The sequence below is a fragment of the Hemibagrus wyckioides genome, linkage group LG22, assembly GCF_019097595.1.
Source record: "Hemibagrus wyckioides isolate EC202008001 linkage group LG22, SWU_Hwy_1.0, whole genome shotgun sequence".
Lineage (NCBI taxonomy): Eukaryota > Metazoa > Chordata > Actinopteri > Siluriformes > Bagridae > Hemibagrus > Hemibagrus wyckioides.
In genome coordinates this window covers 2,473,241-2,493,240 of record NC_080731.1, presented here as the reverse complement: position 1 = coordinate 2,493,240, position 20,000 = coordinate 2,473,241, and the positions used below count along the sequence as shown (strand labels likewise).

The window sequence follows — 20,000 nt, the reverse complement described above, 5'->3', positions numbered from 1 at the left end:
TCTCTCACTCTCTCTCCTTCTCTCTCTCTCTCTCTCTCGACCATTTTGACCTTTTGTGTGTGTGTGTGTGTGTGTGACGCCAAGAAGCTTTAATGTCAGAAAAACTCCTTCCCAGACTGAGCAAAGCAGCTAGCAAATGAAATTTAAAACGAAACGAAAACAAAGAAGAAAAAGAAGAAGAAGAAATGTAAGCTAATCCTAATCCTCTAGCGTAAATGTAGAGGAAGTGTAATACTGTTTGTTGGTGTATATACGCTAGCCCTGCTACTCCAGGAATTATGCTTTGTTGCTTTGTCATCCATTCAGAAGACAGCTAGCTCAGCAGTAGCTAGCTACACGCTAGCAGAAATGAACATATTAGCAATGCAGCAAGGTTTCAGCGTTAATTGTGGCAAATTAAAGGTGCAGTCAGCCATTTTGGAAGGTAGCCCCTCCTTCAGTATTTCCTGCAAAGCCACACCCCCAAAAACGCTAGACAGAAGTTTCAATGTCGCTGAAGTAACATTCTTGGAATGTTATAACAACGTTACCCTCTCGCACTTAGCTTGGATTTACAACCAGATGTTTTCCGTTTTGTTTTTAGCTGCGCGTCAAAAGAATAATTTGAGGTTAAATCAGTGATTTTAAGACGGGATATGGTTAGCAGCGACGACGAAGCATAAAAGAAACACGCTAACAGATGGAGAAATATTGTGAATAAAGTCGAGCTTGATGATGTAACCACATAACGCACGTAGCGTGTCAAACGTGACGTGGAGAAAACACATGAAAGCGTCCGGAAAAAAAAAACACAGATTGCACCTTTAAAGCTAATTTAAATTTTGTACGGAGGCGAAGCGAGACAATGTGAGAGCAGAGAAACGACAAAAAAGAGAGAAAGGTTTTTTTTTTTGTTTTTTTGGCTGTGGAGACAAGAACAGATGGAAAGAGTCGAGAGAGAAAAGAGGAGAGGAGGAGTGGCGGCGGAGAAGACGAGCGAAGATTACAGGCACTCGAGGAAACGCTGGAGGAAAAAGAACGAGTTCTGTCAGGAATCGCTTTCCTTAGAGGACGAGACGGAGACAGCGGGAGGCTCGGGTTCCAATCGGAACGCCGATCCCTTGGTAGGCGGCATATTGAAGGCGAGAGAAAGTTAGCGGGAAAGTTTAGCACAAAATGGCGGGAAAAAAACCCCGGTTTACAAACAAATATGAAGTTAAAACTAATGCTGCTGTCACTTTACCGTGCTAAAACGCTAGCTTTAGATCGCTAGCCGTGTTATTTAGCGGACTGCTGTTGCTATAGCGATGGCTGTTTGATCCTCTCAAACTATTTGCTGAAAGAAGTTAACTGTCATTAGCAGAATATTAGCTAAATAATTAGATAAATGATGGTATTAAATATACGCAGCTAGCTGGCTAGTGCTACACCATGGATCGTCAGTGGATTAGCGAAATGCACAGCTAAACAGCTAGCGAGGTTAAGAGAGATGTTGCTAAAAGTGAAGTTTAAAGTAAAATCTGATTTAAATGTGTACATGGAAATCCTCCTGTTTATTCCTTTTGGATGGAAGATAGTGGGAGAGAAAAAAGAAGAGAGAGAGAGAGAGAGAGAGAGATAATAGAGAGATAAAGAGGGATGAAGTGATGAAATCTGTGCTAAGCAAGTGTGTGTGTGAGTGTGTGTGTGTGTGTGAGAGAGAGTGTGTGTGTGTGAGAGAGAGTGTGTGTGTGTGAGAGAGAGTGTGTGTGTGAGAGTGTGTGTGTGTGTGTGAATGAGAGTGTGTGTGTGAGAGAGTGTGTGTGTGTGAGTGAGAGTGTGTGTGAGAGAGAGTGTGTGTGTGTGTGTGAGAGTGTGTGTGTGAGAGAGTGTGTGTGTGTGAGTGTGTGTGTGTGTGTGGAGATAAAATAAACGTTGGATTGTGTGCCTTAGATTGTCTCTGATAACGATGTGAGGAAAACAAGACAAGTCACTACCACCTCCTCACCACACACACACACACATACACACTCACACACACACACACACACACACAAAAGAAAAAAGGTTCTGTCTTCTTTCAGTTCTGAAAAAATAACTGCTGGCAATTTCTCCACCTCTGTCATTTTCTTCCTCTAATGTTGCTCCACTCTTTATCTGTCTCACTCTCCATCTGCCTCACTCTCCAGCTGTCTCACTCTCAATTTGTCTCACAATCTATATGTCTCACTCTCCATCTGCCTCACTCTCCAGCTGTCTCACTCTCAATTTGTCTCACAATCTATATGTCTCACTCTCCATCTGCCTCACTCTCCAGCTGTCTCATTCTCAATTTGTCTCACAATCTATATGTCTCACTCTCCATCTGCCTCACTCTCCAGCTGTCTCACTCTCAATTTGTCTCACAATCTATATGTCTCACTCTCCATCTGCCTCACTCTCCAACTGTCTCACTCTCAATTTGTCTCACAATCTATATGTCTCACTCTCCATCTGCCTCACTCTCCAGCTGTCTCACTCTCAATTTGTCTCACAATCTATATGTCTCACTCTCCATCTGCCTCACTCTCCAGCTGTCTCACTCTCAATTTGTCTCACAATCTATATGTCTCACTCTCCATCTGCCTCACTCTCCAGCTGTCTCACTCTCAATTTGTCTCACAATCTATATGTCTCACTCTCCATCTGCCTCCCTCTCCAACTGTCTCACTCTCAATTTGTCTCACAATCTATATGTCTCACTCTCCATCTGCCTCACTCTCCAGCTTTCTCACTCTCAATTTGTCTCACAATCTATATGTCTCACTCTCCATCTGCCTCACTCTCCAACTGTCTCACTCTCAATTTGTCTCACAATCTATATCTCACTCTCCATCTGTCTCACTCTTAATTTGTCTCACAATCTATATGTCTCACTCTCCATCTGTCTCACTCTCTTTCTGTCTCACTCTTTATTGGGCTCACTCTTGATCTGTCTCACCCTCTTTCTCCCACCATCTATCTGTCTCACTCTCTTCAAGTCTCACTCTCTATCTCTTACTCTCTACATGTCTCACCTTGTCTGTCGCTTTCTTTTGTGTCTCACTCTCTATCTGTCTCACTCTTTGTCTTTCTCACTCTCTGTATCACTTTTTCTCACTCTCCTTTTGTCTCACTCTCTGTCTTTTACACAATCTGTCTCACTTTTTTGTCTCACTGTTAATGTCTTTCTCTCTATCACACCCTTTTTCTGCCTGTCTCACTCTCTTATTCACTCTCTTTCTGCCACACTCTGTCTGTCTCACTTTCTTTCTTACTCTCTTACTGCTGCACTCTGTCTGTCTCACTCTCCTTTTGTCTCGCCCTTTGTCTTTCTCACTCTTTGTTTGTTACACAATCTGTCTCACTCTTCTGTCAAATCACTCTTTTTTCTGTCTAACTCTTACTGTTTCACCCTCTGTCACAATTTTTCTTTCTCACTCAGTCTCAGTTTTCTTCTGTCTGTCTCTCCAGCAGGACCTGTCTCACTCTCTTATTTGTCTGTGTTATTATTTGTGTGGGAAGAACAGACACTGACAGCAGCCTTCCGCCTCGCTTCATGTTTCTCTGTATCATTTATAAACTGTACATTACACTGTGCAGATGCTTATACAGCATAATAATTATATCTCTAACCCATCACACACACACACACACACTCTCTCACACACACACACACACACACACACTCTCTCACTCACACACACACACACACACACTTCCGATGGATGTTATTTAAACCTGATCTGCCCTTTTATTGCCATCCAATCCTCCCTCTGCATCACACACCATATCCGCTATTGATCTCTCTTACCTTCTGGTAAATGTCTCTCTCTCTCTCTCTCTCTCTCTCTCTCTCTGTCTGTCTCTCTCTCTCTCCCACTCTTTACCTCTCTCTGTCTGTCTCTCTCTGTCTCTCTCTCTGTCTCTGTCTCTCTCTCTCTCTCTCTCTCTCTCTCTCTCAGATGACGATAATGATGATGATCACAATGATGATGATGATGAAGGTTTGACTAGACAGGAAATTGAATAGATTAACGTTAACTCAGTGTGTGGAACATAATCCACTCGTCTGATATTTCAGAAAAGGTAGAAGCTCCATGCCAAAAGTTTACTTCCTCACACCGGCCTTTACAGACTCGACGAGGCTCACAGACGGCAGTTTAAAAATAATTCACTGGATCTATAATTGCTGTAGAAGTAAAGTACTTTATAATACATCAGTATACCTGCGCTTAAACTACTCCGGTCCACTCACACAACTCCATTATGTGCTAACAACACCAAGCTACAGCCATCAAAACAAGCCGTAAAGGAAGTACAGAGAAGGCAGTGTGCAGACTTGAACCCTGATCAATAATAATGATAACGCATTAATTGTTGTCCTGGGTTGGGGGTGGGGTATGAGGATAGGGCTGTGGGGAAGGGGTATAAGGATAGGGGTGTGGGGGAGGGGTATAAGGATAGGGGTGTGGGGGAAGGGTATAATATGAGGATAGAGGGTGGGGGATAAGGATAGGGGTGTGGGGGAGGGGTATGATATGAGGATAGGGGTGTGGGGGAGGGGTATGAGGATGGGGTGTGGGGGAGAGGTATAAGGATAGCAGTGTGGGGGAGGGGTATGAGGATAGTGGTGTGGGGGAGGGGTATGATATGAGGATATCATGTTGGGGAGGGGTATGAGGATAGGGGTGTGGGGGAGGGGTTTGAGGATGGGGTGTGGGGGAAGGGTATAATATGAGGATAGAGGTGTGGGGGAGGGGTTTGAGGATGGGGTGTGGGGGAAGGGTATGATATGAGGATAGGGGTGTAGGAAAGGGGTATAAGGATAGCGTTGTGGGGGAGGGGTGTGACATGGGGATAGGGGTGTGGGGGAGGGGTATGAGGAAGGGGGAAATTTCTATCTGCTAATCTGTTTTTCATCTGTTTTTTAAGAAATAAACAGATCAGGTGTTTGCCTGAAAAGGTCTCAATCTGTTCAGATCTAATCTTTTTAACAGATTATAGATTAAGTATAAAGCGTTCAGCGCTGTCGTGTGAGCGGGCATGAGGTAAATAAACTGCTAGCGACTCAGCTACACACTAGTTTACACTAATTGAGGCCAATAAAACGGAATCTGATTGGCTGAGGAGTGTGACGATCTGAAATAATATTTACATCATACTAAAAAAACAGTAACATTTATATCTACTACTAACGACGCGCTAATGGGAAATTGTAAAGCTTCTGGTAGGCGGAGTTATCAGAAAACAAACGCTGATTGGCTAATAAGGGATATCGTTTGATTGTTAGTGGGCGGAGTCTGTGTAGAGAAGCAGGAAGAACAGGAAGTTGAGAAGATGAACAAAAAACTGAGAAGTAAACCACCGCTGAGTATTTCCCAAGGCAGTTCTGCTTCACTTCTGGAGTGTGTGTGTGTGTGTGTGTGTGTATGTGTGTGTGTGTATGTGTGTGTGTGATTCGGTGTATTGCTCTTGTCTTACACTGTGTGTTTTAGATTTGATATTTCATCACATATTGTGCACTGGGGTGATAAAAATTGATTCGACTACTCCAACACACACACACACACACACACACACACACCATGAGAGTGGAGAACATGCTCTTGCGGTCTAACTGTGCTGAGCAGATCATTAAAAATTCCATGTTTGTCTTTCTGTTTTTCTCTTTTTACTTACTTTTTTTTGCCTCAATCTCTGTCTCTTCCTGCATCGATCAGTTTTCTGTGTGTGTGTGTGTGTCTGAAGGTGTGTGTGTGTGTCTGAAGGTGTGTGTGTGTGTGTGTCTGAAGGTGTGTTTCCCGTAATGTACAGCAGCAGCAGCAGCAGCAGCAGGCGTGCTCTGCGCCAGCTCAGCGTGATGCCCCATTAGCGCTCGGTCCACAGGATCGACAGCACAGCGAACGAGTGCAGAGAAGCGTCTACCTGCTCCTTCACTCCTCCTCCTCTTCCCTCGCTCCACTTGCCCCTAGAACGAAGAAACAGGACTGACCTTTTGCACCCTGTCACGCCAACACGAGTCTGTGTTTGGAATTCAGACGCAGCGGGGGAGAGAGAGAGAGAGAGAGGGAGAGAGCGAAAGAGAGAGAGAGAGAGAGCAAAAGTGAGAGAGAGAGAGCGAAAGAGAGAGAGAGAGAGAGAGAGAGAGAGAGCAAAAGTGAGAGAGAGAGAGAGAGAGAGAGAGAGAGAGAGAGAGCGGGAGGGAGAGGGAGAGAAAAAAGAGAGAAAGAGAGAGAGGGGGGGAGAGGTGATTAAACTCCTCAATGGCTCACAGGATGGAGGTTTCAAGCAAGAAACAGGTTGCAGAGATGCCAAACAAAGGCGTAGGTGGTGTGTGTGTGTGTGTGTGTGTGTGTGTGTGTAGCAAGCTGTTTTAACATTATCCGAGGCTGACCAGATTAAACAAAATGCTAATTTAATATCTTTAATTAGTAGTAATGGTGATATTGTGCTTGTAGCTGAGGCTGGAGGTGTTTCAGCTTATTGGATTATTTTATTACATTATTACTGCTGTCCTTCTGATTAGTCAGGATTTCAGTTCAAAACATTTTTTAACTAAAGTCAGGTTTTAACACTTAAACAGTGTGTGTGTGTGTGTGTGTGTGTATGCACAGAGGGTTTATGGGTAAGAACAGAGTCAAGAGACGCTCCGATGCTTTCACTCGCTTTTTCCTTTCAGGTGCGTGTCAAGAGTTCTTGAGAAAATGGATTCCTCAATAAAAATATAGATTTTTTTTTTTTTTTCAGAAATAAATGACTGTGTGTGTGTGTGTGTGTGAGAGAGAGAGAGAGAGAGAGAGAGAGAGAGAGCAAGTGACAGCATGAACCAGCTTATCATTTCATACCCCATGCTACATGGACAGTTTACACACCCATATACACACCACCGGTGCGTTAGTTTAAGCTTCATTAAAACAGCTGACAGCACAAGGTCAGAGAAAGAGAGAGAGATTTAATGATAAAGCAAAAGAGAGAGAACAGATAGACAGATTTAAAGAGAGAGAGAAAGAGAGAGAGACTCAACAGCAGAATGAATAATTAGACTGAGAGATCGATCTTTCATTAACCCTAGTTCTTTTTCTCGCCATGGTCACATCATGGACGGTGTGTGTGTGTGTGTGTGTGACAGCGTGGATGATGATGGTATGTGTGTTCTCCGCAGCTGATCAAACTCTGCTTGATGATCTGGCTTTCATTCCCTATCATTGGCTAATCAAACAGAGCGCAACTTGCCAACACACACACGCTTAACAGGCATGCACGAGGTGTCACACTCCCACTCGTTCACACTCCCACTCCCAGCATCATCGCACTTTCAGCGCAGACACACACACACACACACACACACGCATACATGCCAGCTGCGTGGTCTGTCACCATCAGCACAGGCCAAACATTCTCCTTCCTCTCTTAATAATGGCTGGTTTGGAGGTCAGATAAGTGGGCGGGGTTTAGTGCTAATATGGGAGGAGCTGCAGAGTTACAATTTTGGCATCTAGGTGTTATTAGAAGTAGGTGGGACTTTGAGTCCATATATGGAAGTATAACAGAAACTTCGAATCCGTATACTAAAATATAGGCATGGCTGTGTCTATATACGGAAACAGAATCTTGAGCTATACTTCCTCTATACATCAATGTACGTGAGACTCTGTCCATATATGGACATACAGGTGGGACTTGAGTCCATATATGGAAGTAGAGGTGGGACTAGGGTCCATATATGGAAATATATTCTCAAATATATGCAAGACTTTAATCCATATATGGAAGTATAGCAGAAACCTTGAGTCCATATTCTTACCTGAAGGCAGGACTGTGCCCATATATGAAAATACAGGAAGGACTTTACTTAAATATATGTGAGATTATGTCCATATATGGAAATATAGTCAAGACTTGAATCAGTAAATGGATATATAGTTGAGACTGTATCTATCTATCTATCTATCTATCTATCTATCTATCTATCTATCTATCTATCTATCTATCTATCTATCTATCTATCTATCTATCTATCTATCTATATATATATATGGACATATTGATGAGATGTTGTGTCTATACACAGAACTATAGCTGAAACCCTTTTCATTGGTGCATTTCGAAGACCATATATGGCAATGTGGGCGTGACTTTGAGCTCATACTGATTATTACAGTCTTGGCTCGTCTTAAAGTTCACTTCTCAAAAATGAGTTCCTTTATAGAAATATGGGGGTGTCTGATTCCATATATGGCAACACCTGTAAGTGGGCGTGTCTTTGAGCTCAGACGTGGAAATACTCAGGTGTTGTGTTAGTCACCATGCTAACATGACAAGAGAATTCCTTAAGCAATCGATTTTGCCTTAGAATATATCAATATCGAATTGGGTTCATACCCAGGTAGAAAGACACGCCCACTAATCCGCTCTTAACTGTCCCTCTCTTTTCTTTTTTGTGATGTTATGATGTTTTCTCTGAGTGGGAGTCTTAGTAAGTTGGGAAGAAAGCACAGCAATGTGCTTGTGTGAATTCTTTGTTGTGACTTGTGTAATTCCTGCAGATATAAATAGTCAGACTGAATGCAAATGAGCAGCTCGGAGAACACTCTGTTCTAGTGGTGCATATCTCTTTCGGAGATGATAATCTCCAAATGTGATCAACGATCTGATGTGGCTGATGAATAAATACATAACAGACGGCTTTCATTTAGCCAGTGATTTAATATGCTATAATTCAGAGATGCTTCGATAAAACAATATTTATGATGCTCTCTTCACTGTAACTGACAGGCAGATAGGCCACGCCTCCTTAACCAAAGCTGACCCTTACTCCGTTACTTCCTTATTTAGCCACAGAACAAAAACGACCTCGTTTATCTGGAAGAGAATGTTATTTAGCTCCCGCTGTCCTTCGTGTCTTGGCTCTGCTTTCTCTTTCGTCCCCTTCGGGGTCGGTCGGTGTCACGCAGTGATTTGTTACTTGGTTTCCGGCGGTGAATTCTAAAGACTGTCTAATGTGTAGGGAATTTGTCAACCAGATGAGTCCGGACATTGGACCGGAGCGTTCAGACCGTCGTTTATTAGGCGCAGAAGATCAATACAGCATTTTATCATCACACGTGAATGAGAAAAAAGGGAAGTGCGGAAAAGTGAGACGTCGTTTTGCTGAGTGAGAATGTCCTTGATTTAAAGATGAGCTCACACACGCGCACACACACACGTTAAAAGTGGTTTAAACAGGTTTGAACAGAGCTGACACAGTAGAAAATGTCTGTTGAAGAGTCAGAAACGCTAACTAGACAATGAAGGCTAAAGAGAAATGACAGTATTAATCCCTCAGCCTGCTAATCCACCTCCATCACCCACATGTGAACCACAGGCCAGATGTCCCGTGTAGTACAGTTGTGTTGGGTTGTTGTGCGGGTTGAATCATTGAGCTGTAAAGTTATGGAGATGTGTGTTAGAGTTGGTGAGTAAAACTGTTGGGTTTTTGTGTTGATGTGAGTTGTGGTGTGATTTGAGTTGTGTTGATTTAAGTGTGTGTGTGTAGATCTGAGAGTGATGGTGAAGTAAGTTGAGTTGATTTGAGTTGATGTGAGTTGTGTTGATGTGTGTTGTGTTGTGTTGATGTGTGTTGTGTTGATGTGAGTTGTGTTGATGTGTGTTGTGTTGTGTTGATGTGTGTTGTGTTGTGTTGATGTGTGTTGTGTTGTGTTGATGTGAGTTGTGTTGATGTGTGTTGTGTTGTGTTGATGTGTGTTGTGTTGTGTTGATGTGTGTTGTGTTGTTGTGTGTTGTGTTGTTGTGTTGTTGTGTGTTGTGTTGATGTGAGTTGTGTTGTTGTGTGTTGTGTTGATGTGAGTTGTGTTGTTGTGTTGATGTGTGTTGTGTTGTTGTGTGTTGTGTTGATGTGAGTTGTGTTGTTGTGTGTTGTGTTGATGTGTGTTGTGTTGATGTGTGTTGTGTTGTTGTGTGTTGTGTTGTGTTGATGTGAGTTGTGTTGATGTGAGTTGTGTTGTTGTGTGTTGTGTTGTGTTGATGTGTGTTGTGTTGATGTGTGTTGTGTTGATGTGTGTTGTGTTGTTGTGTGTTGTGTTGTTGTGTTGTGTTGATGTGTGTTGTGTTGTTGTGTGTTGTGTTGTGTTGATGTGAGTTGTGTTGATGTGAGTTGTGTTGTTGTGTGTTGTGTTGATGTGTGTTGTGTTGATGTGAGTTGTGTTGTTGTGTGTTGTGTTGTGTTGATGTGTGTTGTGTTGATGTGTGTTGTGTTGTGTTGATGTGTGTTGTGTTGTGTTGATGTGTGTTGTGTTGATGTGAGTTGTGTTGTTGTGTGTTGTGTTGTTGTGTGTTGTGTTGATGTGAGTTGTGTTGTTGTGTGTTGTGTTGATGTGTGTTGTGTTGATGTGTGTTGTGTTGATGTGTGTTGTGTTGTTGTGTGTTGTGTTGATGTGTGTTGTGTTGATGTGAGTTGTGTTGTTGTGTGTTGTGTTGTGTTGATGTGTGTTGTGTTGATGTGTGTTGTGTTGTGTGTTGTGTTGATGTGAGTTGTGTTGTTGTGTGTTGTGTTGATGTGTGTTGTGTTGATGTGTGTTGTGTTGTGTGTTGTGTTGATGTGAGTTGTGTTGTTGTGTGTTGTCTTGATGTGAGTTGTGTTGTTGTGTGTTGTGTTGATGTGTGTTGTGTTGTTGTGTGTTGTGTTGTGTTGATGTGAGTTGTGTTGATGTGAGTTGTGTTGTTGTGTGTTGTGTGTTGTGTTGATGTGTGTTGTGTTGATGTGAGTTGTGTTGTTGTGTGTTGTGTTGTGTTGATGTGAGTTGTGTTGTTGTGTGTTGTGTTGATGTGTGTTGTGTTGATGTGTGTTGTGTTGTTGTGTGTTGTGTTGATGTGTGTTGTGTTGTTGTGTGTTGTGTTGATGTGTGTTGTGTTGTTGTGTGTTGTGTGTTGTGTTGATGTGAGTTGTGTTGATGTGAGTTGTGTTGTTGTGTGTTGTGTTGATGTGAGTTGTGTTGTTGTGTGTTGTGTTGATGTGTGTTGTGTTGATGTGAGTTGTGTTGTTGTGTGTTGTGTTGTTGTGTGTTGTGTTGATGTGTGTTGTGTTGATGTGAGTTGTGTTGTTGTGTGTTGTGTTGATGTGTGTTGTGTTGTTGTGTGTTGTGTTGTTGTGTGTTGTGTTGATGTGAGTTGTGTTGTTGTGTGTTGTGTGTTGTGTTGATGTGTGTTGTGTTGATGTGAGTTGTGTTGTTGTGTGTTGTGTTGATGTGTGTTGTGTTGATGTGAGTTGTGTTGTTGTGTGTTGTGTTGTGTTGATGTGAGTTGTGTTGTTGTGTGTTGTGTTGATGTGTGTTGTGTTGATGTGAGTTGTGTTGTTGTGTGTTGTGTTGTGTTGATGTGTGTTGTGTTGATGTGTGTTGTGTTGTTGTGTTGTTGTGTGTTGTGTTGATGTGTGTTGTGTTGTGTGTTGTGTTGTGTTGATGTGAGTTGTGTTGTTGTGTGTTGTGTTGATGTGTGTTGTGTTGTTGTGTGTTGTGTTGTTGTGTGTTGTGTTGATGTGAGTTGTGTTGTGTTGTTGTGTTGTTGTGTTGTTGTGTGTTGTGTTGATGTGTGTTGTGTTGTTGTGTGTTGTGTTGATGTGTGTTGTGTGTTGTGTTGATGTGAGTTGTGTTGTTGTGTGTTGTGTTGATGTGTGTTGTGTTGTTGTGTGTTGTGTTGTGTTGATGTGAGTTGTGTTGTTGTGTGTTGTGTTGATGTGTGTTGTGTTGTTGTGTGTTGTGTTGTGTTGATGTGAGTTGTGTGTTGTGTTGATGTGAGTTGTGTTGTTGTGTGTTGTGTTGATGTGTGTTGTGTTGTTGTGTGTTGTGTTGTTGTGTTGATGTGTGTTGTGTTGTTGTGTGTTGTGTTGCAGGGATTCCAGTGTGAAGACGGTGAGTTTGTGAATCACAAAGACATAAATATCAAGGGTCATGAAAATGTTTTTTTATTATTTGAGTTTCATGATAAAAGCAGCAGCAGTGTGTGTGTGTGTGTGTGTGTGTGTGTGTGTGTGTGTGATTGCTATGGAACTCGAGCTCTCATGCTGTTGCACCCTAGTGGAGCTCTCGAACTGTCCTCTGAGTGACGGCCTTCGGATGTTGACTAGATTTCCATCTGTCTCCCGCTGACCGCTGGGCTTTGTGTACTTCAGAGCAGGAAGGAGTGATGGAGGGAGAGAAGGAGGAGGAGAGAGGGAAGGAGAAGAGCGTGAGACTCTTTTGAAGAGGGTTTTTCCCTTTACATCCAACCATCATTTCATTTCATCTGATCTTCTCTCTCCTGCCTCGCAGCAACCTGCTTGTTTATGAGCACCTGAGGGGTGGAAGGTTAGAGGTCAGAGGTCACCGGTTCCGTACGGCTAAGAGGAGGAGTAAAAGATCGATGGCACTCTAGACATTTGAGACTGGCCATCGCTCGATACTTGACCTCTTCCTCTTCCCGGCATCTACGCAGACCGGAACAAACACGGCGGCTTGTTTTCCTCGGGGGAAAATCCGGGTCAAAACATTCTGTCCCTGATATACACACGCAAAGCACACACGCTTTTCCTGGGAGCGTTCGTGCTCCGCCCCCTTGCCGGCAGAGAATCTAGGCAGCTGGTGGGATTATCGGGACACAACGCGATACCTCGACCCGTCTCGTCTCTAATTTGTAGGCAGTAATTAGCGCTCGAGTGAAAGTCCTCGTCCCAAAAGCAGCCGACGGAAAGGTCATCCAGCACCGAGGCTTTTTCCCTCTTGACATCTTCCTCCGTTCTTCTTCGTGTGTGTGTGTGTGTGTGTGTGTGTGTATAGATTTGGGAGAAGGCCTTTTCAATCTCCTGTTCGGTTTGCACAGCTTTGCTCTCCACTCATTCCAGCCATGATGGGAAAAAAAAAATCGAAGAGAAATGCATTTCCAATCTCCTACGCTGTGCCTCCAAAATAGATCGGAGGATATATTGTGTACGGAGCAAAGCTCTTCCGGAATTTGCATCTCAGACGTCGGGAAAATTCAGAAAACGGAGCGTATCTCAATTCACATGTTAGAGAACGACCCTTTAGGAAGTGCTAGAAGTGTTAATGGAATGAGCATTCTGAAGATTTATCTCACATTTAAAAAATTGGAAATCAGTGCCTGAGACTGAGACGCTTTTTCAGATATTTAAGCTTCAATATTGCAGAAAAAAATATTGTTGTCAGGGGGGGGGGTGCAGTTGGAGGGTGTGCTTTTTTATGAGCAAAGTGTTTATTCAGTATATAGTGGAAATGAACACCAGTTAGAAGAATAGTAAGAAGTTGATAAAGCAGACTGATTAATAGATTTAAACTGATTTATTTTATGCAGATCTACACTGCGTATTAGAATTCGGTTTATATAGAAATATCACTTTTATATGATGTTTACTGTATTTTCAGTACTTCCATCATCTGCAGAAACAATGCAGTTTTTCTTCATTACAGATCCAAATCTAAATCCAGATTTCTTTAAAAGCTGCGTCGTCACATTCAGTACGTTTACATTCAGCCAAATAATCCGTATTGAGATTTAAACCGGATCGAATAGATCTTCTTGTAAACACCACAGTGGACGGGATCGAGCTCGAGATGAATGTAATTCCGGATCAAAAGAAGAGGTGTAGATCTGAAACGATCCGGTAACTAGGAAAACAAAAACTTGCATGTGAACGCTTAAATCCAAATTCTTTTCTCAATCCAGTTTCAGACAAACACAGACAGAATCCAGACAAACACAGACAGAATCCAGACAAACACAGACAGAATCCAGACAAACACAGACAGAATCCAGACAAACACAGACAGAATCCAGACAAACACAGACAGAAATCAATGCGAGCTGCGAGTTTGTTGTTACTGAGACCTGCATCTCAATTGCGGTAAATGGCAGAAGGAGCGTTTATCACTCAGCCAGACCTTTTATTTCTAAAAATAAATAAATAAATAATTTTTTGTTTATTAAAAAAAAAACACTACTGGGTGACAGGAGGAGTTTCTTGTGTGTGTGTTTTTTTTCTTCTTCATTGTTTTTTAATATCAGGCTGTATAATTCAGTGTGACATTTAAGGCATGTTTTAAAAGTCAGTGGGTTTACTTTGTGTACTCTACACTCGAGCAAATGTTATCGCTCCCTTAATTTCCCCTCGTTTTTTTTTTTTTTTTATAACAGAAACAAACAGGTGAAACGTGCTGATTAAGGCTGAATTGTTAAGGCTGAGTGTACCTTACGATCTCTCTCTCTCTCTACCTCTCTCTCTCTCTCTCGCCTCTGGCCTAATAAGACTTTTTTCTCAGTATGCAGCTGTCCCATTATAATTACAAGGCCATCCCTCATTTCTTCGCAGGTTGTCAGGGATGTTTGATGTATTTCTCCTATAAACGATGCTGAAGTGGGCCGTGTTGATGCCGCCGTGTTCTGACAGTCATTCATGGTTTAGCTGGTTCTCTGCCAAAACATTTCAATAGGATTTTTTTTTTTTTAGCTGCACACACTGTCATTAAATTGTCTCGACAGCAATCCCGCTATTCTACACCCCCCCCCCCCTCCGACACCCCCCCCCCATCTTTACTAAACAATGTTCCAGTCCGGCGCACAGCTAAATCACTGGTGTTAAATTAACACACAGACTGCGCATTTCAAAACAATGTACTTCTCAAATGGAGCTGTAGATTTAACGTTCCGTTTTGTTGCCTAGCCCGAAGGCATCGGGAGAAGTTTTTTTCCGCAATTACTTTTGCTTACATTTATTTTATGTTTCTTTTTTTCCCCATACAGGGTGACAGAGGTCATTATCGAGGACTCCTACGGCTCATTGTCCAGTCTGAAGCATTTCTGTGCTCTGAAAGCATAGAACATCTGACACATAGCCTCTGCTGAACCAGAACCGCAACGTCAAGATTCCCCAATCCAAGTTATTGGAGCATACCAAGATTTCTCGCTTGAGCCATCAATAACCAGAGCCAACAGTGGTCCAATCAGAACCAGCAAGAACTACCAGGGGTCCAATCAGAACTATTGAGAACCAACAGTGGTCCAGTTAGAACCATTGAGAACCAACAGTGGTCCAGTCAGAACCAACAAGAACCACCAGTGGTCCAATCAGAATCATTGAGAACCAAGAGTGGTCCAATCAGAACCATTGAGAACCAACAGTGGTCCAATCAGAACCATTAAGAACCAACAGTGGTCCAGTCAGAACTAATACCAGTCTACCAATCTACCAGTTCATTAGTTCTCCTTTCCAACATCTGGAAATACCAGCCATCTAATCAGGACCATCATCTTCCAACTGGAACCAAATATCATTATCAGATATTTTCCAATTTATATCCAATCATAACGAGGATACCTGGAGAAATGGGTGGGGCTAAAGTCCTGCTCATGATGCTGGTGATTAGTCTGGAAAATGTGAACTGTGTGAACTGGAACCCAGTCCCACGCAAGACCATCCGATATCACGGTGAGTAACTGATCATCAAAAACCATTACATAATCATTCTGTCCAGCAGCACTGACCGGTTTATACTGGAAACACTGGTCTGTATTATTTACAGACAATTTTTTTTACACCTACATGGTGCTTTAAACATTTATTATTAATAATTTAAAAGAATTAGTCAACTGTCAATCATTCACTCCCATAAGCCCATCCCCTGGGCACTAAGCTCCGCCCCCAGGACTTAAAATGATTGACACAAGCAAGCATTTCGCACCTGAAATCAGTTTTCCGAACAGGTTTTTCCTCAGCGAATTGATACTCTTTCATTTTTTTCCATGTCTGATGCATTTTCCAACAAAATCAGATATTCAAATTGGATATTTTAAATGAGTATAGATTAGACATGTCCGATACTAGAGGAACTATTTAACCAAGAATGTGTTTGAGTGAAATTATTTAGAAAAAGGAGCGACAGTGAATCTTTGGCCAAATTTTTCTTTGCTAAAGACATAAAAGGCATAAAAATCTTTATTCAGAACACGCAGTATGATGATTGACAGGTTTGTTAGCGAGCGGCGTTACAGACGAGTTCAGACACACCCCTCAGCCGGAGCGCTAGCGTAGTGCGCATGCAGGCTTCGGCTTCTTCAGCTCCTTTGTGTCCTTCATCTCCTACCTGCTTTCTCTCTTTCTCTCTCTCTCTTTCTCTCTCTCTCTCCTCTCTCTCTCTCAGTCTTTCTCACTCTCTTGTTACCTTGGTTTTTTTTTTACCTCTCAGCCTTTTTCTTTGCTCGGCTCCCTCCTCCTTCTCTCGTTCTCAGGCCGATCAGGTTACTGCACGCCTTTACTGGCTCTGGCATAAAAGCACTCGCTTTTCTGCCCTCACTCGCTCCTTCCCTCGCTCCCTCGCTTCATTTGTTCTCGTTCTCCTTTTCTCTCGCTGTTGCAGTGTTCCTGTTTTTTTCTCTTGCTCTGTTTGTGTCTGTGTGTGTGTGTGTGTGTGTGTGTGTGTAGATGATATGGTTGTGGAAAGTGGAGAACCTCACTGACAGCCAGCACACAGTGCACTAAAACAACAGGTAGTGATCTAAAAGCATATAGTCGTACACCCACCAGATTGCAGGTAGTCAAACAAACATAGTGTTAGACACACACACACACACACACACACACACACACACACTGGCTGTGAGATGGTAGGATGGTTTCTTAACACCATAAATGGAAGCGAAATGGCGAAAAGAGAGAGAAGAAAAATATACGGAGAGTGTGTTTAACTACTGTTCCAGGTCGTGTGTGTCCCAAACCACATAAACATGAACCCTGTGTGCACTATATGAGAGAGAGAGACGTGTGTGTGTGTGTGTGTGTGTGTGTGTAGAGTGCTTAGACTGGCAGCCAAGGGATTTAGATCTCAGCCAGTATATTCATGTGTGTGTGTGTGTGTGTGTGTGTGTGTGTGTGTGTGTAGAGATTAAAGTGAAGATAATATTCAACCCCACCCCAAGCCCTCCCCTTGTTCAGTTCGAGTGAATTGTGGCTACAAGTCCACACACACACGCACACACACATACACATATACGTCCATCATCATCATCTCTCTCTCTCTCTCTCTCTCTCTCTCTCTGATATGAACTCATTTTCTCTCCTTGTCTCTCCGTTAGCACATTTTCACCCACACTGAGATGCTAGTCTCAGAACGTTCTAAAATTCCACCACAAATGAGCCGGTTCCTGGCTGGCAAAACGTCTTCAGTTCCAGCGAGTCTGAAAATAAAATCTAGGGCTCAGTGGTGGAGTCGTGTTATTAGCATGATGACAACAACTGAAGCAGTACGAAGCTAGCACACTAAACTTGAGTAAATTGGTTTTTCATGATCAATAAGCTAGGTAATTTCCGCTAGCTTGTCATCTCGCTTCGCTTCTGATTTGCGCTGACCTTCATCAGTCATCCTGGTGATGTTGATGCTACATGCATCTATGGCTTCTCCGTATACTGCATATATTTTATCCATATGCTACAACGTTACAGATAACTTAGCAAGCTAGCTTGGATAGCAGGTGTAGATAGCGGGTGAACAGAAACGACTCACATGCTAGCTTGAAAATGACACTGACATGGCTGAGGAAAAATTTACCTCATTTTCTGTTTCTGTGTCAACTGAACCAGTTAGCAAGATGTATAGTTATCTAAAAATGATGACTCTAAAAGTTTTTCACCTTAAACTTTTCCAAAAATAAAAAATAAAACGGCTAAGCGTGTGCTCTCAAGGCGAGCCTGCAAGCTATATCCAGCCTTTTGCCTGCCCTTAGGCTCTAATTGAAAATGAAAAGGAGCCTGGCGTCACTTCTAGTGTGGAAATCTCTTTAAGGTTAGCTAGTTTCTTGGTCCGTGTCAGTGGAAAAGGGATACCAGCCTCTCTGCTTATTAACTTTGCTAAACACTAGGGAAACTGCAGTGTTTAAAATGGAGTCCAAGTTCAGTGCCACGCCATCCCGAGAGACAGAAAGAGATGAAAAAGAGACGGAGCGAAAGAGAGAGAGAGTAAGTGCAAGTCTAACGGAAAATGAAAGACGAGTTCCAAGAGATGGTATAAGTACACAAATCCAAACGTGCTGAGGACGGCAAAGCAAGAGAGCGAGACAGAGCGACAGCCTATTCCATCTCTCTACCCTCCAATTACTGTAATGACTGCCTCGCTACTCTGGAGTGTGTGTGTGTGTGTGTGTGTATGACATCTGCACATCTCTCTTTTTCTGTCTCGAAGTCCGGCACTGTGCTCTGAAGTGTGTGTCTGTGTGTCTGTGTCTGTGTGTGTGTGTGTGTGTGTGTGTGAATGGCACCCCATGAGAGTGTAAAGGTTGTCAGCATTAAAGAAGCCATGGCACTTTTATGAAAAGGTCACTAGCAGAACATGCTGAGAGACAGACGTGCTGTGAGACGCCTCCCCTGCCCAGCTCATTTTTCACTTTCTTTCAATTTTTCAGACATTTTTTACACCAAGGACCTGTTTAAGTCACTTTGTTATTGACTGACTTGTCTGCTATCTATCTATCTATCTATCTATCTATCTATCTATCTATCTATCTATCTATCTATCTATCTATCTATCTATCTATCTATCTATCTATCTATCTATCTATCTATCTATCTATCTATCTATCTGTCTGTCTAATGCAAATCTGCCACTGCTACACTCAAGGGGTCCCCAAGGATCCATCCAAGCCACCTTCATACCGCAGCTCACGGAGTCCCCCAAGGATTTACCTTTTCTACTGCAAGGTGTCCCCACAGCAATGCATTCTTTGCCCCCCTCTACTGGGTCTCAAGGTGTCTCCCAAGGATCTACCCTTTTCCCCATTCTACTGCAAGGTGTCCCCCAGCAATGCATTCTTGTCCCTGCTCTACTGGGCCTCAAGGTGCCTCCCAAGGATCCACTCTTTACCCCTTTCTACAGCAAGGTGTCGCCCTAGCAGTCTATTCTTGTCCCCGCTCTACTGGGTCTCAAGGTGTCTCCCAAGGATCTGCCCTTTACCCCATTCTACTACAAGCTGTCCCCCAGCAATCCATTCTTGTCCCCACTCTACAGGGCCTCAAGGTGCCTCCCAAGGATCTACCCATTTTCCCCTTTCTACTGTAAGGTGTCGCCCTAGCAATCCATTCTTGTCACTGCTCTACTGGGCCTAAAGGTGCCTCCCAAGGATCCACCCTTTACCCCTTTCCCTAACCCTAACCCTAACCCCAGTCCACTTGTACTATAGATCAAGGTGTTCCCCATGGAAGGATTCTTGTTCCTATGTACTGTAGCTCAAGTTGTTCATCTCCTTTACCAAAGCTCAGGACATCTCCAAGGATCTGCTCTTGACCCCTTTTTACTCAAGCTCTAAGTGTCCCCTATAGATCCATTTATGACCCCCCTTCTCCTGTAGTTCAAGTTGACCCCAAGCTTCTCCTCTTAGCCACTTTCTGCAGTACCCCTTGGAAAATCCATAATTGGCCACCTTCAATTTTATCTCAAGACAAAATGTCCCCCAGAGATCAGTCCTTGGCCTTTTCTACAACCGTAGAACTTCTACTTCTGATCTCATTTAGATCGGGATGTCTCCTGAGGATCTGTTCTAATCCTTTCTGCTGTAGCTTACAAGATCTACAGGGATGAATCCTTATCCCCCTTCTTACTTTACCTCGAGGTATCCTGCCAGCAATCAGCAATCTTTTTTCCCTTATTCTCTAGCCCAAGGTGGTCAACAGTAGTTTAAAGTGTCCCCCAGTGATTGGTTAATGGCCAGTTTGTACCCTTTCTACTTTAGCTCACAGGCTTCCCCAGGGTTTGGTTCTTGGCCCTCTTTTCCTCTAGCCCAAGGTGTTCCCCTAGGCATCGGTCCTTATTACTCTACTTCCCACTATCATTCCGTTGTTTTCTTCTTACCCTTATCCTAGTCATCAGTGATATAAACCTATACATGATTTACTTAAACGTCCCATTTTTTTTTTTACCTCAAAGCATTTCCCCAGACATGAGGGACGAGAAGCCTTGAGGAAGTTCCTTCACGAAGGTGGACGCTGAAAT

The 20,000-nt window shown here is 43.0% G+C and overlaps 1 protein-coding gene across 3 annotated transcripts in view; it reads left to right on the top strand.

Moving 5' to 3' along the window:
- The window catches only part of sema4c (sema domain, immunoglobulin domain (Ig), transmembrane domain (TM) and short cytoplasmic domain, (semaphorin) 4C), a 71,294-nt gene that overhangs the window by 26,322 nt on the left and 24,972 nt on the right, over positions 1-20,000 (top strand). For 2 of the 3 annotated variants that reach the window (XM_058374834.1, XM_058374833.1), the window contains one exon: positions 14,767-15,451. In XM_058374834.1, coding sequence (XP_058230817.1) covers positions 15,349-15,451 — 103 coding nt within the window. In that variant the 5' untranslated portion in view covers positions 14,767-15,348. Of the gene's footprint in view, positions 1-11,867; positions 11,886-14,766; positions 15,452-20,000 lie in introns of those variants that run through there. The other variant, XM_058374835.1, reaches the window with a different exon arrangement.